The 22,632-nt window shown below is 41.6% G+C and overlaps 1 protein-coding gene across 3 annotated transcripts in view; it reads left to right on the top strand.

The window, feature by feature from the left end:
• Nucleotides 1–22,632, top strand: part of Rhp (rhophilin) — a 714,954-nt gene that overhangs the window by 622,320 nt on the left and 70,002 nt on the right. For all 3 annotated transcript variants that reach the window (XM_068228425.1, XM_067150400.2, XM_067150401.2), the window contains one exon: nt 16,865–16,940. In XM_068228425.1, coding sequence (XP_068084526.1) covers nt 16,865–16,940 — 76 coding nt within the window. The remainder of the gene's footprint in view (nt 1–16,864; nt 16,941–22,632) is intronic.

The raw sequence follows: 22,632 nt of genomic DNA, 5'->3' as shown, positions 1-22,632 counted from the left end.
CAGATCCGGCGGCTTTTGAGGGGCCCTTGACTGTTTCTTAATTCAGTAGCGTAAGAGTCATCATCATTCCGTGTCCGGTCAGCATTTCCAAAATGTAGCAACTTCGATGGCCTTGTTGTTCGCCTCGATCAGGTCCTGTGTAGTGTAGGGATGTTCTAGCAGGGGGACAGATGAGCAGGTGGTCCGGATCTTGTGTTACACCACACTCGCAGGATGCGTCTCCATCAGCTGGAAGTATGGCCCATTTTTGCATGTTGGTCTTGCAAAGAGGTACGCCCACCCTGAGACGATTAAGTGATCTCCAAACAGGGTAGGGCAGGTCATTTCCTGGAGCTAGCTCTTCCTTTGCAGGAGTATCAGGCGGCAGCATGCTCTTCCACCTGGTGATGCGGTTAGACTCAGGTGTTCCTACCAGTGGTTGAGTCCTGGTGATGAAGCTCTTTCTCGACTTCAGTCGACAGACTACAGCCTGGTGATCATGCAGTGGGTGGCGAGAATCATTAGTCTGCTTTGTCCTCTCTGCATCAGCAGCAACAGCCCTTCTGATAGTGGGAGGAGCTATTCCAAAAATCGGGTAGAGTTTGTCAACTGGGGTTGGCTTCAGACATCCCGACAAGATACGTACGGTCTCGTTGATTGCAAAGCTTAAGAGTGGTTTTACATACTGATAAAGCTACAGCGCACAACATAGTATTATTTGTATTACAGGGGGTTATTCCAAACTTAGGCCGTCGTAGTGCAGAGTTTCTTTCGAACGGTATTTATTTCTGAAAGTATGTGGCTTTCCCCACCTGTTCCAATAATAACCATCCCTTGCTGCCACTCACAACAATCAACGCGGCTTTCGAAGTAATTAGCCAGTTCTGATAACCCAGTAGTCAGCGAGAATGCGATAACGAAGACTTCCTTTATCTAAACTCTAAATACTGAAGTTTCGCGCCAATTTATCCCCAGTAGTCAGTGTAGCTAAGTAGGTTGTAAATGGGTGGTAAATTATTTGGTCCTAGGTTCGAGATTACTTCTTAATATTGTGACAGTCAGCGTGTTTTGGTTACTATAATTGGAATATTCATTTCTTGTGTGTGTATGTAATTTTCCATATAACTGTAATATTTTAATTTCTTCTGATTTGAAAAATAAATCGTGTAACATTATTATTATTATTATTATTATTATTATTATTATTATTATTATTATTTCCGGCTCCATGGCTAAATGGTTAGCGTGCTGGCCTTTGGTCACAGGGGTCCCAGGTTCGATTCCCGGCAGGGTCGGGAATTTTAACCATAATTGGTTAATTTCGCTAACACGGGGACTGGGTGTATGTGTCATCTTCATCATCATGTCATCCTCATCACGACGCGCAGGTCATCTACGGGAGTCAAATCGAAAGATCTGCACCTGGTGAGCCGAACTTGTCCTCGGACACTCCCGGCACTAAAACCATACGGCATTTCATTTATTATTATTATTATTATTATTATTATTATTATTATTATTATTATTATTATTATTATTATTATTACTGGTCACTGTAATAGTATACAGTCTTGTACTATGAAATAAACTTGTAACTTTCCTTGTCAAGAAACGAGAGGCCCATTTTCAATTATTGCGGGGGGGAGGAGGAGCTTCTTAGCGCCGCCAGTGCCTGCGCCGCTGGTATGGACGGTCTTCCATAGAAATATTTCGAGCCGCTGTTTCTAGAGTTATCTTACTTGGATTGCCAACCTTCGTAGGTAGGCGGCGTCCTAAGAAGAAGAGTACCATTACTAAAAACGATTTCGTTCCGTACCACGAAGGGGTTGGCGCGCCTTCTATAGGATTACGCCCTCTCTCAGGCCAGGAGATTTGAAGCATTGATTTGAGGTGCAGAGACTGACGGGGTGCTGGCCGTGTCTGTGTCCTATAAAAAGGAACTGTCCCGGCATTTGCCTTAGTGAGGCGAATTGAAAACCACGGAAAACCATTCTCAGGACAGCCGACGGTGGGGACCAGTCCCTCCGCTTCCTAAATTCAGAGTTGCAGGGCTAGTAAAACTAGCCGCTGTTTAGACGAAACCCACTCTCTTTGGTCCCAAACTACTGATATACAGCGACCCTTCATCTTAAAAAAAAAAAAAGACACAGTATGTCTTATGGCGAGCATGGGCTAGGAGTGAAAAGGAAGCGGCTGTGACCTTAAAGTGCAGCCCCAGCATTTTCCTGGTGTGTAAATGGGAAACCACGGAAAAACGTCTTCAGGGCTGCCGACAGTTGGGAGCTCATAGCTGCACGATCCTAACCGCTCGGTCATCTTCTCCTGACAGTCAGTTATTCGCTCTAATGCGCACGTACCGTAAATATAATGTGGTAACATTTTATGGTCGAGTGCTAGTCTATTACGCTTAACTTGGCAGGATCGATCTTGGCTCAGTCCGGTGATATTTGAAGGTGTTCTAATACGTCAGCCTCGTTTCAGTAGATGTACTGGCATGACAAGATTGGCACCTCGACTTCTGCGAAAACATTATTATTATTATTATTATTATTATTATTATTATTATTATTATGCATACATAAATTAAACCGTTGGTCTCTAAGGTCATTATATGACATGGAAATGATTTTCAGTAAAACAAGATTAAAATTGTCATAATGTAGACATTGCGTATATGTTATTTATACTACGTAGAAATGACAAAGGAGATGTTTGAAGTGATAAATTTATTTATTTATTTATTTATTTATTTATTTATTTATTTATTTATTTATTTATTTATTTATTTATTTATTCTAGAGAGCACCCGTGGCTCAGGTGACAGCACCCCGGCCTCTCACCGGCTCTGGGTTCCGTAGTTCAAATCCCGGTCACTCTATGTGAATTTGTGCTGGACAAAGCGGAGGCGGGACAGATTTTTCTCCGTGTACCCCGGTTTTCCCCGTCATTATTCATTCCAGCAATATCCCAGAGTCGGAAGAAAACTAAATACGAAGACCTATCATATCGAAAGCTCATATAACTGATCAACAATAACATTACATTGACCATTGTGGAGGTAGGATTCGTCTCTTCTGCTGCCACTCATCTCCGATAGATAGGATTACCACTGCGTCCAGACAAAAACAGCATGCCTGAGTATCGGCGGAAAGTAGCTGGGGAGTTAGATAGCTTCGCACATGCTATATGCTAGTTACCATTATACATTATGATAGAAGGAATGTTGTTGATGATGGTGGTGATAATGATGTAGATGATATCAATAGAAACAAGGAAGTGAACTAAAACTATGGGCTTAACAGTAAGAGAAAACAGGGTAGGATTTTAATTTAGAATAGAAAATTATCTAAGATCTTCGTTTATATTGTTTCGCTACGGAAGAGTATGTAGCTGCAAATATAGACTGTACTCTTTGTTATATTTATTAAATATTCAAATTGACTTTAACACTGGTGAATTACTGTAATGATGATGGGTTAATAATATATTACAGGTAGGTTTGGTTGAAGAGATTAGACAGTACTGATTTCTTTTCAGAATCTATTATAAGCACTTCGATTAATGTGATGGTAAATCTGCCATATTCTACACAAGTGACTGATTAGGGTGTACAGCATTCAGTAATTACAGTGTGTATCAATTGGGAATCTTCTTTCCATTGTGGTCGTTTTTATGAAGAAACTGTATTTTGTCCTGGTGCAAGTCATATTTAATGTAGTGGAAATTTTCTGCGGAGAGCAAAGTATTCATTGGCTGGGATAACGTGATGACACAATTCCAAGTAGCCTGTAGAGTACAAAACGCCTTCCATTTGACACAAACTGTAGTAGTAGTAGTAGTAGTAGTAGTAGTAGTAGTAGTAGTAATTGTTGTTGTTGTACTTCGAAAATTGACTCAGTATAGTCGCAGAAAGAGAAAGAGCGGTGTGTATGTCCAACCCTTATTCCGTTCCTCTGCGGACTCGGGTATGAAGTGAGATGAATCTTCGTAGCGAGTTTTTATAACCGGATGCCCTTCCTGACTCCTGACGTCAACCTCATCAGAGGAGTTAGTGAGATGAGATGAAATGAATGCCGTGATATATGACAGTGGGAAGGGAGAGGGTGAAACCCGGAGCCTGCTCCTGTCGAATAGCACCACGGGGTCTGCTCAAGGCTTTGCGTCTCCATCGGACGAACAAATCTAGAGATTATAAATTGTATGCTACCACCTCCCCTATCCTGGCAGCCAACATTCTGATGATGAAAATGTTTTCGTCTAACGAGACTCGAACCGGGTAACCACTGTGTCAGACCGTATAGACTTCAACGCCTTAACGATCATGGCCACCAGGCGGGCTGACAGAAAGAGTAGTAGAAACCTTAATTTGTAATTCATAACCACTAGAAACTTAGCGTCATCGCCAATGTACGCACGCATTAGAAACTCCATACATCATGGCAGGCGCTGTGGGCTTCCGGCAGTGCAGAGTCCAGCTCTACAGATGGTGGCGCATTTTTCTGATGACAAACTACTATAGGCTCAACTTCCGCTATTCCAGCCAAGTCAGCTTACTTTCGAATCTTCTGGTTACACCTGACGAAAGTTGGATATTCAAATGTCTGCAGTAGCTTATAACACAAGAAGCCATGAGTCGGTGGATGCAGAGTGGGTCTCTGCCCATAAGTGGCCATTGCTGATCCATGGTCCAACAGCTCTGCACTCTGACCGGCTAACCGAGCAGAGGAGGGGTAGCCACCTCTACGCCTATGCATTCGGGAGACGGGACAGGGCTGGACCTCACGGCTAGCCCCAACCGTCGGCTGTCTTGAGAATGGTTTTCCGTGGTTTTCCATTCTCCTGCAGTAAGGTGAATGCCGGGACAGTTCCTAGTATAGGCCACGGCTGCCAACCCCCTCACCTTCTCCGTGCATCTCCATCACCATAACAAATCTTCCGGCCTGAGAGACGGCGTCACCGTCTAAGAGGCCCGCCTTCCCCTTCAGGGGAGGACCGAAAACATTTAGTAGTAGTAGTAGTAGTAGTAGTAGTAGTAGTAGTAGTAGAATCCATGTAACTCTGTGCAGTGATCACCCAACTATAACATTAGCACCTCTTCTTCTTTTTTTGAGGAGGAGTGAGCAGTCAAGGGTCAGCTTGGCAAAAATCTGCTACTAGAAGCCCAGAGGGGACAAAATGAAGTGTTCCGCTACACCTCAAAGGCTGCCGGCTAGGGATAGATGGGCTGTGGCCACTGTATCGGCTCCCTCAGGAAGAACACCACGTTCTTAAAGGATTGTTTTTACATATTTTTGATGGTAATACCAAATCCGGGATGATACGGTCGTGAAAGGGCAACCAGTGTGATAATGAAAAGTACTTCGCTGGGCTGAGTGCCTCACACGGTTGAGGCGCTAGCTTTCTGACCCCAACTTCCTGGTTCGATCCCGGCTCAGTCCGGTGGTATTTGGAGTTGCTCAAATACGTCATCCTCGTGTCGGTAGATTTTTTGGCACGTAAAAGAACTCCGGCGGGGCTAAGTTCCGGCACCTTGGCGTCTCCGAAAACCGTAAAAGTAGTTAGTGGGACGTAAAGCAAATAACATTTATTATTATTATTATTATTATTATTATTGAAAATGAAAACCTACAACTGTTTTCCAGTCATTTACCAGGTCAGGGATGAAATGAATGAAGCCCCCATCTTGCGGCGAGGATAGGAATTGTGCCGGCTGCCGAGGCCTGTCGCACTCCTCTGGGGTAAGGATTAATGACCGACAGATGAAATGAAATCATAATGGAGAGTGTTGCTGGAGTGAAAGATGACAGGGAAACCTTGAGTGCCCGGAGTAAAAACCTCTCCCGCCTCCGCTTTGTCCAGCGGAAATCTCACATGGAGTGACCGAAATTTGAACCACGGAACCCAGCGGTGAAAGGCCGACGCGCTGCCGCCTGAGCCATGGAGGCTTCTATTATTGTTATTATTATTATTATTATTATTATTATTATTATTATTATTATTCACAAATATAATATTATTATTATCATTTTGCATTTTCTGTTCAACTCTTTATGGAAATGTGATGTTCTGAGAGGACACAGCAGCATCGTGACAATAAGACGGGTTAGAATAACTCGTGGTGGAAAATCTTATAGGGAAGAGGGAGCGGGGTGGTGAAGGTAGACAGACACTTATCATGCACTCCACGGACATGAGCGGACGTGCGAGGACCCGTACCTAGACAACCAGGCCAGAATTGGTAACTCACGACTTTGTGGCTTATGTATGACCATGTCAGCTCATGCATTTCGAACGACCGCCGTCTCTTAATATAGAATCTGTGTCCGCCAGACTGGACTTGGTTGAAAGTCAGGGTTGCCAAGTTGTCAGAACATTTTTTTTTTTTGGCTAGTTGTTTTACGTCGCACTGACACAGGTAGGTCTTATGGCGACGATGGGATAGGAAAGGGCTAGGAGTGGGAAGGAAGCGACCGCGGCCTTAATTAAGGTACAGCCCCAGCATTTGCCTGGTGTGAAAATGGGAAACCACGAAAAACCACCTTCAGGGCTGCCGACAGTGGGGTTCGAACCTACTATCTCCCGAATACTGGATACTGGCCGCACTTAAGCGACTCAGAACAAATTTATGATATCACCGAGCTCGATAGCTGCAGTCGCTTAAGTGCGGCCAGTATCCAGTAATCGGGAGATAGTGGGTTCGAGCCCCTCTGTCGGCAACCCTGAAGATGGTTTTCCGTGGTTTCCCATTTTCACACCAGGCAAATTCCGGGGCTGTACCTTAATTAAGGCCACGGCCGCTTCCTTCCAATTCCTAGGCCTTTCCCATCCCATCGTCGCCATAAGACATATCTGTGTCGGTGCGACGTAAAGCAAATAGCAAAAAAAAAAAAAAAAAATTATGATATCAAGATATCGAAATTATCCCTTTTTGCCAAAAATTGTAGTGTGTCCAGAATCTTTAACAAAATATGGACTAAACAGTACGACTGAGGAATAACTTCTAATTCCCTAAATGATTTTGATGTTCCATGCCTCATGCGCAGATACGTTATACAGAATATCCACTTCCTGACTTAAAAGCTGAGCGGGCTGAGGCAAACTCTGCATACCTCGATTGAGATTTTGTGGTAAAGTATTTCTTGCCTTACTCCTTTATACACATTTGTACAATAGGCCACAAACTTTGCCAATAAACCTGCGTATTTCTGTTAGGAAAGTGACAAGGAGCGTTTAAGGCAAATACCACTATTTCAAACTCGTACTAAAAGTGTGCAAAACGTTCCCTTTATTGGCAAAGTGTGCATAAATCTTTGTGTGTTAACTAAGAAATCTCTGTGATAATGTGCTCCTTCCTTATGGCTGTACTTTTTACTCAGGGACTTATTTATCACTTTTTGCCGGTTTTTTTTTTTTTTTTTTTTTTTTTTTTTGTCAAGAACTATACAGTGCAATCAAACTAAAATATCGAGGTCTTAGGACTTACTGAAACTGTGAATTTTGAGGAACAGAGTTTCTTATCTGTCATATGTGTTAAATATTTTCTACAAAGAAGTAAAACACTATAGCAGCACGCTGCAATATTAACAAAGAACATATGCAGAGTTGGTTTCCATCACCAACTTCAGATAATATTAGTTCACATAAACTGCGCTCACATGTGACGGAGATAAGTCGAGTACAAAGGTTGCAAATCCCGAAACTCCTCTGGCATCCTTATCACTATACTATTTTGTAATGAACAAGCAATATTCCAATTCATTGGCTTGAACTTCAGGAGAAAAAGGAGATTATATTAGATTAATGTTTTTTTTTCTTCCGGTAAGATTAACCCGCGAGTGGTCGCGCGTGAGACTTTCTCTCACATTAAAATAAATATGACTTAATTCAAAGTTTTGTGGGGCGTAAGGCTGAAATTTACAATTGAAATGAAACGCAAGTTCTACCTTATGTATTTTAGATAAAAATGAAATGATTAGCAATGATAGAGGGAGATGGCGTATGGCTTTTACCGCCGGGAGTAACCGAGGAGAAGTACGACACGCCAGATGCAGGTTTTATTTGACTCCCATAGGCGACCTGCGCGTCATGATGAGGATGGAATGATGATGAAGACTACACATACACCCGGCCCCCGTGTCAGCGAAATTAACCAATTAAAGTTGAAATTCCCGACCCCGCCGGGAATCGAACCCGGTACTTCCTTGACCAAAGGCCAGCACGCTAACCATTTAGCCATGGAGCCGGATATGATTAACTTTTTTTATTAAAGACAGAAAATAACCTATTGAATGTACATAAAAATAACTTTCGTCCTGAAGTTGTAAAAAAAAAAAAAAAATCTCACACACGAATTATATGTAGTAATATTTAACCGGGCGAGTTGGCCGTGCGCGTAGAGGCGCGCGGCTGTGAGCTTGCATCCGGGAGATAGTAGGTTCGAATCCCACTATCGGCAGCCCTGAAAATGGTTTTCCGTGGTTTCCCATTTTCACACCAGGCAAATGCTGGGGCTGTACCTTAATTAAGGCCACGGCCGCTTCCTTCACATTCCTAGCCCTTTCCTGTCCCATCGTCGCCATAAGACCTATCTGTGTCGGTGCGACGTAAAGCCCCTAGCAAAAAAAAAAAGAAGTAATATTTACGTACAAACCAAGGTTTCTGAATACAATAACATTTTCAGAAACAAAAAGTGCTCATAATATAAATACTAATGCGTGCAACAGGAGTAAGTTTTCCGCTCCACTTCAAAATAACACTAACGTCATTAGTCGCGCGATGAGAGAATCTCTCACGCAGCGCGCACGGACACATAGGAACCTTTGTTCTGATTAGGGGAGGGGGTGCTTACCCTTCAAATGTGAATCGCTCTACTCACGAAAGTTACAAACTCAGCTAGAAGAGGGAACAGTCACCTCCCTTTCATCACTGTGAAGTAATATCACAATAAAAAATAATGCGAGAGAAAATCTCATATAGCGACCACTCGCGGGTTAAGGTCATGACTTTCTTACAGCTAATCAGACTGATAGAAGACTAGATTTACAAACATTTTAACAACATTTCTATCAGTTTAAGTACTTATTAAGTGATATGCCGAACGAGCTAATCATTTATAGTTAATTTACACATAGAAATAAAAAAATAATTGAACTAACTCAAATAAATTATACTCAGTTCTTTTAAACAAATATTTATATAACACATTATGTGCACAAAACCATAACCGAATAATTGACATTTGCTGCTATTCTCTATCGATCATCATTCATGTTCGGGGTAATATCATCCAGAGGGAAGCGAACTAGGTAAGAATCACCTATAGTAACCCTTAAGTGTCAACGGCGGGCTTGTATGAAAGAAATTTAGAAGTTTATGCTCTTATCGTAATATTATGTGTGAATAACATGGTGGCGCCACTAAATAGATTTTCAATGAAGTCCATGAAGCATTCAGTCCAGCCTGAAATTTTCGTTTATTGTCTGAGGTTGAGGTTCTATAGAAAAATAATATCCACCTACGAAAACAAAATTGAGTATAGGAAATTTTGTGTGTGTTTTCTCATTCCGAAATACTTGGCTCTTGATGTGACAGTCTTTAGTGTTTATAACATACGAAATGGGATGAATGAAGGCTATAGCCCGGTAAGATAGTGAAAATTGAGTCAAGCTGGACAAGTCATATACCAGTCTTTAGCTCTTCATTAGAGAAGTATTCATGCCAATTTGCAAACCGTTATCGGTACTCGAAGAGGAGGTAACAGCTTGAACATGCGGGTAGGGCTTAAGTGTAATTGTCTGAAACCCGAGGTAGGAAAATTCCACAAAATATCAGGGGCGTGTGGGGCATCAACACAAACCTCCTTTTAATGTTCGCGAAGTTTAAATTAAATACGACAATTTTCATTCTATATTCTTGTAAAAACACGTAGAATATTCGAGTGACTATAGTCCTTTGTGTATGGTAGGTACCTCCCATGTGACTCTTTCCGTCGGGTGCATTATACTGTGGTTATTTATTTATCGTATGGGTTTTAGTGCCGGGAGTGTCCGAGGACATGTTGGCCTCGCCTGGTGCAGGTCTTTCTAATTTATGCCTGTGGGCGACCTGCGCGTCTGGATGTGGGGTGTTGATGAGGTAGGGAGAAGGTGAAACCCGGTGTCGGCATGTAGCCTACTCCTGTCGAATAACACCAAGGGGTCTGCTCAAAGCTTTACGTCCCCATTCGACGGACGAATTCCCATGAACAGCGTGATGTGCCCTCACTCCACATGAGCATTGAGGAGAGGTTTGAATTCAATCCACCCAATCTAGTGATTAGAAGTTGTATACCAGCACCTCTCCTATCCTGTTGACCAACATGCTGATGGTGGAATTTTTTCGGCCAACGAGACTCGGCCTAACCAACCACGGTATTAAACCATTATAGACTTGACGCCTTAACGATCATGACTACCAGGCGAGCTTGCGTTATAGTGAAAACAATTATTAAAAACCGCCCCTGCTGTACAGGTTCCTTACCCTACAGCAAAGATGCACTGCAGCAACTTGTCCTGTGTTCATGTACGGAGTACTGTAAACTAGTATAGTAATGTTATTGGCTTTACGTCCTACTAACTACCACCCCCTGTGGGTGGTGGACGCAGACGAAGAACACACCGACGGTATCCCCTGCCTGTCGTAAGAGCGACTAAAAGGGGCGACCTAGGGATGATTGGATTAGACCCATGAAACTACTTGTAATTAGTGCCACCACGCGGGAACACCATGGATCGCTTTTCCTTGCGCGTAGTACCTCTATGTTAGATACAACATAGGTTTGTGATTAGCAGCAACAGAGTGCGTTGCCGGCTTTTGCAGTACCTGTACCACTTTAGGAGCGACATCATGGTTGTGGCTTGCCTATGATTAGTACCCACTATATGAGGAACACCACGGGATAGTGCCGGTTCCTGTGCTTAGTACACTTAGGTGATGAACACCATAGGTTTGCGTTACCTGTAAATGTGCGAAACACCATAGGTCTGTAATACATGTGCGAATTTCATTACCTGTAAGTAGTACCATAATGTGTGGAACACCACGAGTCTACGCTACTTTTGATTAGTACCGCAACATGACAAATACCATGGTTCTACTTTCCTAGCGATAAGTACCATTATGAGGGGCCGATGACTTGGACCTTGGACTCCTTTAGACTACAAGCATCTTCGATTCAGTATTATGCTATAGAAGCAGTCCCTTGGTCAGTAATACTATTCTTTAATGCTAGTTTTTGGGAATGAGGGGCATTGCGGGTTGGATCCACTGATTGTTTTTAATTCATATCCATTCATTCTTCGTCCTCACGTTTTGAATGCTGGTCATTGAAAGATTTTGGACTTTTAATTTGTCATTACATTTCGTACCATTAGGGGCCGATGACCTAGATGTTAGGCCACTTTAAACAACAAGCATCATCATCATCATCATCACCACTAACTACCGTTTTACCGTTTTCGGAGAAGCCAAGGTGCCAGAATTTAGTCTCGCAGGAGGTCTTTTACGTGCCAGTAAATCTACCGAGACGGGGCTGACGTATTTGAACACCTTCAAATACCAGCGGACTGAGACAGGATAGAATCTGCCATGTCGGGGTCAGAAGGCCAGCGCCTTTACCGTCTGAACCGCTAACGCCGGCTGTATACTTTTTCTAAGCTGAAACAAATCCTCTATTTTGCAGATAGTGATCAAACTACACAGGTGCATTTTTGTACAGCTGAGCAGTATTTACACTGAGTGGCCAAAACTCACGGCGGTGTCCCATTAGAAAATGTTCTGTGTATGACCCCTGAGCGTTGAGGCTAGCTACGGCGTAGCTCAGCAGTCTGCCATGTGTCGTGAAGATGGCAAAACGTCGCGAGTTAACCGACTTTGAACGTGGGATGATCATTGGCGCACGGCGCACGGGTCATAGCATTGCGAAGATTACACGCGAATTCTGGTTTCCGAGGACAACACTGTCGAGGGTGGATCTTCAATATCGCAGAAATAATGTTACCGCCCACGTACGGATTTAACGAACGGACATCACGTCGCCTCCGCAGAACCACCCTGGGCGCTCGACGGGCTTCTGTGAGTCAGATCACCGTCCAGTTGAATGTTGTGAATGAGTAACCCATAACTGTCAGGACTGTAAGGAGGCAACTGCCCCGCATAGGCTTCACCAGCTGACGACCAACTCGTGTCCCTTTACTGACACCTCGACACACAGCTCAACGACGTGCATGGGCCTTCGAACATCGGCAATGGACCATGGAACAGTGGCAGCGTGTGGTATGGTCTGATGAATCCCGGTTCCAGGCGTATCGAGCTGATGGGTGCGTGAGAGTGTGGCGTATGCCCCGCGAAGCTATGAATCCTGCGAGTCAATAAGGTTGTGTCAGGCGGGAGGTGGCTCAGTTCTGTTCCGGGCGAAATTAGGCCCCATTGTCCGGCTACAGAGAGCGCTGACAGGTGCACATTATGTGGACATTCTCTCAGATCATCTGCATCCCTTTCTGGCCCTAGAGTACACTGATGGAGATGCCATGTTTCAACAGGACATTGCGCCATGTCACCGTTCTGTGGTGGCACGCAGGTGGTTGGAGGAGCACTCCAGTGAAGTTACGACTATGGATTGGCCCTCCAGATCCCCCGATCTTAATCCAATCGAGCCTTTATGTGATACTGTCGTTGCTGGTGTACGCTTCATGAACACCGCACTAACTACACAAGACCAATTGTGGGTAGCAGTGCAAGATGCGTGGGTTCATATCCTTCCAGAAAGATTCCAGTGCCTTGTAACGTTGATGCTTCGCTGTATTACTGCCGTTTTTAGGGCTCGTGGAGGAGCAACTCGTTACTAACATCACATCCAGTGTCTTTTGGCCACTCAGTGTACATTAGAACGGTGAGCAGTACTGTGAATGTAATAAACGATTTATCGTCCACAGACACAACAAAAGTAAAAGAGCAATGCTTTTAATCCTAAACGTTGTCCTAGTTGATAATTGGGCCGATGTGCTGTTCATTGAAAATCCGCCTCAAAATCTGTGCCAGACGAACGATTTGCGAAAGGGGAAGGTAGCGTATCATAGCAGCGAGGTGGGAACAACTCTGTAAAGTTCTGATACCGTTAACATACTTGGGTCGATTTCGGCAGAACATACGACAGGTCGTCTGTGTCGGACGAACATGATGGTTCGCTGGAATTAATCATGAAAAAGAGCTCATTTCTCTCTGCCTTTGAACTATTTCAGAGGAAGCTTTTTAAATGAAGGATAATATAATATGTAATGTTATAGCCATACGTCACGTTTACCTCAGACAAGCTGAAACAGTATAAATACAATGCCTTCACTTACCTTGTTGCAAACATATTCTGCCATACGCAGCTGATATCCAGAGGCGCACATGCAAAAATGTCACAGTGTTACGTGCCGATTGAATGCGTACGTGTTGAGAAATAAACCGAAACTTGCAGTCGACATAATAATCGCGGAAGGGAATAAAATAGCACATCGTGCAGACGACAACATAATGGTCTACGGTCTACTCGGCAGAACACACATTAGTCGGAGTCCGGCTCCATGGCTAAATGGTTAGCGTGGTGGCCTTTGGCCACAGGGGTCCCGGGTTTGTTTCCCGGTAGGGTCGGGAATTTTAACCACATTGGTTAATTTCGCTGGCACTGGGGCTGGGTGTATGTGTCGTCTTCATCATTGCATCCTCATCACGACGCGCAGGTCGCCTACGGGGGTCAAATCGAAAGACCTGCACTAGGCGAGTCCTCGGACACTCCCGGCACTAAAATCCATACGCTATTTCATTTTTACCTTAGTCGGACACGGTGTATCGTCAGAGCACAGATCTTCGGCAACGCACAGCCCCACAGAGACAGCTAATGTCTGTTGTATGCCATCAAATTTCCCTTCTACCGGGCGAGTTGGCCGTGCGGTTAGGGGCACATGGCCGTGAGCTTGAATCCGGGAGATAGTGGGTTCGAATCCCACTGTCGGGCGGCCCTGAAGATTGTTTTCCGTGGTTTCCCTTTTTCACACCAGGCAAATGTACCTTAATTAAGGCCACGGCCGCTTCCTTCCAACTGATAGGCCTTTCATATCCCATCGTTGCCGTAAGACCTATCTGTGTCGGTGCGAAGTAATCCACTAGGAAAGGCAAACAGCAGTTGTGGTTCTTGAACTAGCAATGGGATACATTCTTAAAAAATAACAGAAACGCACAATAGACCATAATGTACATGGGGAAAATATTAATGTGGTTATCTTTAATATAATTTTTGCAATGCATTTACTGCCATAACGTCATTTGCAGAGGTTATGTTATATTGCATGTACTCACATTAACTGAATAAAATATAGCAATGCAACGGCAATTCATATCTTATTACATAAATATATATTAGGAATTCATTAATAATAATAATAATAATAATAATAATAATAATAATAATAATAATATGCGAAGATCGTAATAAATCCATCATTGGCTGACAGTGTTTATTTACAGGTTACCGTACGGTAATAAATATAAAATCTGTCCATTCCTTGTGATATTTCTCTTGCAATCTCCTCGCACATTGCCGTGTTGTTCATTTTTTGTGTGTGTGTTACTCTACGCAGTCCAGTGAATATAGGCAGAGATGTCCCTCATACTTAGCAATTAATACACACACAACATCCGTTAATGAAGAAGACATTTTTGTTGTTTTGATTCCCGCCCCGTCAATCCCAGCATGCCTAGCGGCATAGCACGCACCATTAATACTCGGAACTCCATTGGTCAATTGTGTCAAAGACTTGTCATTTCTTTGATCTATTAGAACTTGTTCTAATTCACTTTTACGACTTTTGAAGACTTCTCAAGATTTGTCAAGTATTGCAAGTGATTTGACAAGTAAACTTGTGAACTATGACAATTCTTGTGAAGTCTTGAATTTGAAAACAAATTTGATTGTGTACAACAGGCTTAAGTACACGGGAACAGAACAGTGCAGCAGTGAAATCACGCGAGAGTAATCACTGCGGTAAACGATTCCCATGGCAAGATACGGGACACCCTGATACTGTACTGTACGGTAGGCAACCCGTGCTGCAGGGATGGCGAACCTAGGACTTCTGTGGCACGTCAGACAACATACTAACATATTTTAATAAATTAATAGACATAAATCTAGCTACACAGCATACTTTAACATTACGCTTTAATAAAGAAGTATGTCTCAATTAATTCTATGGCCATATGCTTTAAAATATTTTAGGTTAAAGCAAAAATATACTTTAAAGTTTACCTGTTTGTAAAATTTCATTTTCAGTAATGCTTGCAAAATAAAATCATGAAACCTTCAGTCGAATGGATTTGTATGTAACGCAATCTAATACCTAAATGAAGGCAAATGAGGGGTTTTCTATTATTTTAAAGGAAAATAACCGGTGGCACACTAAAGAGTAAAAAGTAATAACCAGGACCTTAGTTGACACTATTCGATAAAGGTTTGTCATCCCTGCACTAGGGTTTGCGAGGTACCTGCCACACACAATATTTATATTTGTTATTACCAACATTATTAAAATATAATGGGACGGGGTGAGTGGCTCAGACTGTTAAGGCGCGGGCTTTCTGAGCCCAATTTGGCGGGTTCGATCCTGACTCAGTTCGATGGTCTTTCAAGGTGTTCTGGCTCAGTCCGAAAGTGTTCAAATACATCAGCCTCGTGTCGGTAGATTTACTGGTACGTAAAAGAACTAACTCCAGCGGGTCAAAATTCCGCACTTCGGCGTCTTCGAAGACCGTAAAAGTAGTTACTGGGACTTAAAACACGTCTTCTTCTTCAACCGCTTTTGCCATATCTGTGAGGCCGCGGGTGCGAACTGTGTCGCACATGTGGATTTGGTCCTGTTTTACGGCTGGATGTAATCACTATTGCGTGTTTCTGTGGTGGTTGGTAGTGTAGTGCTTTGTCTGAAAATGAAGATGAAAGTGTTGGGACAAACACAAACCCCCAGTCTCCGAGCCAGAAGAATTATTCATACGCGATTAAAATTGCTGACCCGGCTGGGAATCGAACCTGGGACCCTCTGAACTGAAAGGCCTTAATGCTGACCATTTAGCCAATGTGTCGGACTTAGTAGGACATAAAACAATAACAGTAAGTTTTATTAACGATATGAAAATTGCCGTTTTTTAATTTTAAGCTTCACAAATATCATGGGATATTTGTTTTAATACGTCCTTCAATACTTTGCGGATTTTTTCCACATTAGGTTTCGCAGAGATGCACTTAGGTCCTACCCGCACGTTCAAGCCGGTTTGCAAATGTTTCTCTGATGAAGGGCTAACAGCTGGTATAAGTATGACTTGACTGATTTCCTTCAAGGGCAGTTTTCCTTATCTTGTTCGATTCTTTTCTTTCCGTTCCTGCGTTCTAAATAGACTTTGGGCTCGCATCATCTATAGAGACCATTATTTTGTTAATAATAAGAATGTTATAAAATAGTTCTGATCAACAACAGAATACCAACATAGAATATAATAATATCTTAGCACAGTCGTCGTTTCTCCTTTGACATTGAATCATTGGTCTTCATAAACTGTCAAGAATTCAGGAATTTTCTCTCAGGTAATGGTGTTGAGAGCTGTTTTAAGGGTCAAAGCACCGTGGTTGATGATTATGAACCTCCCTCGTTTCCCCCCAGTATAAACGGAAAATATAATACTTAAAATCATCAGTGCCCAGAATGTACTCTGATATACTCACCACTAATGGCTTATCTATTATTTTATACAATAAGCCTGTGACTGAAGATCTCTGCAAATATTAACACTTTCTGTTCTTTCTGTTTTACAGCCATGAGCCTATTATGCCCATGATCCCCCTGGGACTGAAGGAAACCAAGGAGATCGATTTCAGGGATCCATTCAAGGTCAGTTATTATTATTATTATTATTATTATTATTATTATTATTATTAGTAGTAGTAGTAGTAGTAGTAGTAGTAGTAGTAGTAGTAGTAGTAGTAGTAGTGGTAGTAGTAGTAGTAGTATTGGCATATTTGAACATGTGGTTGAAACAACCTAAAAGAGTAAATACTGAAAACCGGGCGAGTTGGCCGTGCGGTTAGGGACGCGCAGCTGTGAGTTTGCATTCGGGAGATAGTGGGTTCGAGCCCCACTGTTGGCACCCCTGAAGATAGTTTTCCGTGTTTTCCCATTTTCACACCAGGCAAATAAAAATAGGACGTCGCAATCTCATACTTTTTTTTTCGAAAACGGTTTGTAATACGTTAGTCATCTAAGAGAAGAAATCTTCGGCAAACCGATAAAGAAATTATGCAGAATAGTAATTCCCAACATACAATCCACAAATGTATTAATTGTTCTTTATTTATTTATTTCTTTCTTTCTTTCTTTCTTTTTTTTCCTTTACTAATCTGCTTACCGTCCAGGGTTGGTTTTTCCTTCGGACTCAGCGAGGGATCTCACCTCTACCACCCCAAGAGCAGTGACCAGGAGCTTGAGACTTTGGGTCAGCGGGTGGGGGGTGGGAGTATGGGGTGAGATACAACCTGGGGTAGAGTACCAGTACCTCACCCAGGCGGCCTCACCTGCTATGGTCAACAGGGGCCTTGTTGGGAGGGGGGGGGGAGATTGGAAGAGATAGACAAGGAAGAGGGAAGGAAGCGGCCGTGGCCTTAAGTTAGGTACCATCCCGGCATTTGCCTGGAGGAGAAGTGGGGAACCACGGAAAACCATTTCGAGGATGGCTGAGTTGCTAATCGAACACCCCTCTACTCAGTTGACCTCCCGAAGCTGAGTGGACCCCGTTCCAGCCCTCATGCCACTTTTAAAATTTCGTGGCAGAGCCGGGAATCGAACCCGGACACCCGGGGGTGGCAGCTAATCACACTAACCACTACACCACATAGGTGGATATCAATTAATTGTACTTGACTTATTTTAAACGACTTTCAAGATTAAAATAAGTCCTATGGGGAAATCTTCAAAGGAGAACACTTTATTATCCGTAAGTAAATTGTTGATGTTGTGATCTACCTTTCTCCATTAAAACCACCCGCGAACTGTTACATCTATTTACCTCTTTCTGATTACTACCAATACAAAAACTATAAAGAATATCAAAATAGATTATATACTTCCATTTCAGCTCATATTCCCTTATGTATTTATTTATTCTTTTCCAAACGATTAAGGTTGCCAAACTAACAAAGTATATCACACAATACAAATTCAGTAATCTAATTATAATTCAGGATGAAATACATTTCTAATCATAATGTAGAGAAAACAGTCCTTAGTGACGAAGGTATATAGAAGAAGGTGGTGCGTAGAGGTGATGTCTCAAGATCGATTTGAATCTACTAATAACAAAATATTTTAAAGATACGAATTACATTTAAGGACAGGCACCATGCTAATGAGAAGATTCTGGTTCCAAATCATCAACCATGTTTCCAAAATCAGGCGTATACTGCGATTGCACCAGTCCCAGGGAGCTTTCCAAATTCAAATCCTTTAACTGGAGCGGTGTTTTGACTTCGTTAGTTTCAAGTATGAAAATACATATTCACTCAAATATGTGATCCAAATTTAAGAATACAGTACATCACTGTCTAATTTTGTTACATTTCGTGCGGGAAACATACCGGTGTCTCCAGGCCTTCAGGAACAGATCATGAAGAGTTAGTTCTCTTTCTCAAGAAGAGTACTATCCATGGGGAAGATTATACTGATTTCCCCTGTGGTGTTTTTCGTTTATACGTTTTGTTTAAACAAGGAAGATAACTTATAGAACAAAATGTTTAACGATCGACTAAAAATAATACCGCCATCGCCATGTTGGTCAGGCCTTTTGTTAGACTTTCAGTTGCGTGTTATATAATTTCAGCGTTTAAATTTTTCTTATTCTTTAGACGCCGTCTTCGAGTAGAGGTTGGCGCTGTTTTACGTAGAATATTTAGCAACGGATTATGCGGATTCGTTGCCGCAACCTGAGATCTGACCTTACGAAGAACTTTTTCATGGTAATGAATTGTTTCTTGACCTGCTCAGTTCTAGATTTTATATCTCGGTTGGAGACACATTGATCGTTCGATACGGCGCCCAAGTATTTGAAGGAGGACATTTGCTCAACTGTATTACCGTTTATTATGTTGTTTTGGAATGAAGAATTTATTTTTGTGGTTCCTTTTGAATCATGTTTTTAAAAAAATATTTCTTTCACATCATATTTTTCTGACTTTATAGTCCACATGTAGCTACATGTTGTATGATATATTAGTTTTCTTTTTTTTACAAGTCGCTTTACGTTGCACCGACACATATAGGTCTTGTGGCGCCGATGGGATCGGAAATGGCTAGGAGGGAAGGAAGCGGCCGTGGCCTTAATTAAGGTACAGCCCCAGCATTTTCCTGGTATGAAAATGGGTGATCTATAAGTACACATAAATCTAAACTGAATGAAAACATTCGACGCAAAATATTAGCAGGTCTCTTTAAGCTGAAGTTAATCTGCTTGTCGAAGTTACCCAACATATTGTTAACGGTTGTTGCTCACAATTAAGCAGTGATGTGTGTTGAATGTAACGCCCATTAACAGCTGCTAGAGTCAGGTTTTCACTTTCATCGTTCCGTGTTTTCGTGTTTCGCAGGCACATCACGTTTCATTAACTACGGATCAAATGGCATTCCGCATAAAGGACGGTGAAGAGTACTTCCACTTACCGAAAATAACTTATAAAGATAAACTTAATTTCTTTCTGCGTATCGAATAAACGAATTGAAATTCGTGATAGACCGTTATGCCTCTTAGCAAACAGTCGGCAAGCCTGCGTGAATGTAGATTTACTAGCACGTAAAAGAACTCCTGCTGGACTAAATTGCAGTACCTTGGCGTCTCCGAAAACCGTAAAAGCTAGTGGGATGTAAAGCCAATAACATTAAATTAGTTATAAATGTGTCTTATAGCTGGGGGCGTCATTCGAAAATTTGTGTTATGAAATGGTTTATATAACAAAATCTGTGATGCGATGTTACCTGCAACAGTACCTTGAAAAATGCACCGGCCATGGATCTGTATGTCATGGTCATCCATCAGTACTTCACATCACAGCCTGCACAGTTATGTATGATCATTTTATTTTTCCAAAGGAAAATTTAATAACATGTTAATACATTTTTTGCATAGAATGTATATGTTTGTTATTGAAATAGATAAAATTATGTTTGCAACTTGTGCGGTCTGAACTTGTTTGCACTCTTGTAATTTAAGCACTCAACTAACACTCGGAGCTTCAATCTTTCCAATCGTGCAAAAAAACCACTCTGTACACGATATGCATAAATAACTATTATATTTCTCGCGATAAGAAGCTATCTCATTCACTACAATGTATTATTATTATTATTATTATTATTATTATTATTATTATTATTATTATTATTATTATTATTATTATTATTATTATTATTATTATTATTATATGTTTTGGCCGGCTGTGGACCACGTTATTCCAGCCGTTTGAATCCCTGAGCTTTAATTCTTCCCAAGTAGGCTATTCCCGCATTCGCCTTCTATCAGCCTCCTTTCTTCTCGCCTTTTTTCAGCTTTGGCTTATCTTGGAATCTCTGTTATGCTTGAATGTTCATCTGCAGAGGAGCACATTCCTGAATGTCTTCATGTGTAATCCCTATTTCTCCAAATTCTTTTTAAACTCCGGTGAACCAGGCTCCCTTTGTTTTCTTGTTAACGAATTAGGAAAAGATCCGCTTGGTCAGTCTGCGAGCTCATGTGTGTTATGTGGCTATAAAATAATCGTCTGTTTCCAAATGGTGTCTGTTATCTTTCGTTGTTATGCTGTCTCCTATACTCACAATTTTCTCTGATAGGTCCTAGGATCTTTCTCAGGATTTTTCCTTCTTCGCCTTTTTTAACTTTTCAGTCAAACCCTTCCTGTATAATGTAAGACATTCTGCTGCATACAGGGCCTATGAACAAATGACTGAACGTTGTCTAAATATGGCGTTGATGGACACTGATCTTCTATTGTAGACATATCTTGTTAGTTTGTATGCCACTTCTGTCTTGTTGGTCCTAGATGAGAATTATCATTATTATTATTATTATTATTATTATTATTATTATTATTATTATTATTATTATTATTATTATTATTACGGGGTTTCCCTTGGAACGCAGAGGTGAAAGAAGGTGCCGGGGTGAATGGGTCTAACTACAATGTAAAGAATAGAATTTAAAACTTAAACTGAAGGTTATATTTTCAGAACTTTAAACTTAACAATTTTTTCATGCCAATATTATAGGTACAAGTAGCAATCATTAAACCAGATTGGGAAAAATCCAAGATTCAGAACCTTAACACTTTGGGCTGTAAGCCCCTAGGTTTACATTTCCTGAGCTACAAGCTCAAATTTACAAAGAGCACAAATTTATTCAAGGGCAGAAATCCCCTAATTCATGGAGCACTTGCTCCCAAAATACAACATCTAGCCTTCCAGAGGCACTCGTTACAATCATAAAATTTGAAAAAATAGCTAACAGGCTCTCAGTTTCTTACTGCCTACTCAAGGCAACATTATATCACTCTCAGGTCTCTTAAACCACCATTTACAAAATTGAACTTACTTTTACAGGGGTATTAAAAACCCAACCTACTGGGCCTTCGTGGAATAAGAATAACATGTTAAATTAATGGCCTAAACACGAAATGAATGGAGGCGTATTCTTGCACTCCTAGATATGAACACAAAAAAACTAAGGGGCTCTAGGCCGATGAAACAGGGGTTATTCCCAAACTACTGGGGTGACTCGTATAGAAATTGCATTACCACATTATTTGTGAAACTCTCAACCTCACTTTTAACCCCGTTTATCATCATACCATTGCCTACTGTCGATCTCACAACATTATTGAGGTCATTTTGCAGTTGTTCACAATCTTGTAACTTATTTATTACTCTATACAGATTAACATTATCTGCAAACAGCCTTATCTCTGATTCCACTTCTTTTTTTACACATACCATTGATATATATATATATAAGAAAACAAAAAGGTCCAATAATACTGCCTTGAGGAATTCCCCTCTTAATTATTACAGGGACAGATAAAGCTTCGCCTACTCTAATTCTCTGAGTTATATTTTCTAGATATATATCCACCCATTCAGTCACTATTTTGTCTAGTCCAATTGCACTCATTTTTGCCAATAGTCTCCCATGATCTACTCTATTAAATGCCTTAGAATGGTCAATCGCTACACAGTACATTTGACCTCCTGAATCCAGGATATCTGCTATATTTTGCTGGAATCCTACAAGTTGAGCTTCAGTGGAATAATCTTTCCTAAACCCCAACTGCCTTCTATCAAATCAGTAATTAATTTCGCAAACATGTGTAATATAATCAGAAAGAATGCTTTCCCAAAGCTTACGTGCAATGAAGGTCAAACTGACTGGCCTGTCATTTTCAGCTTTATGTCTATCACCCTCTCCTTTATACACAGGGGCTACTATAGCAACTCTCCATTCATATGGCATAGCTCCTTCATAAGTACTTCAGATAAGGTACTCTATCCC

Source organism: Anabrus simplex, chromosome 6 (genome assembly GCF_040414725.1).
Source record: "Anabrus simplex isolate iqAnaSimp1 chromosome 6, ASM4041472v1, whole genome shotgun sequence".
Lineage (NCBI taxonomy): Eukaryota > Metazoa > Arthropoda > Insecta > Orthoptera > Tettigoniidae > Anabrus > Anabrus simplex.
Note: the sequence above shows the minus strand (reverse complement) of the source record. Positions and strands in the feature narration are given on the sequence as shown.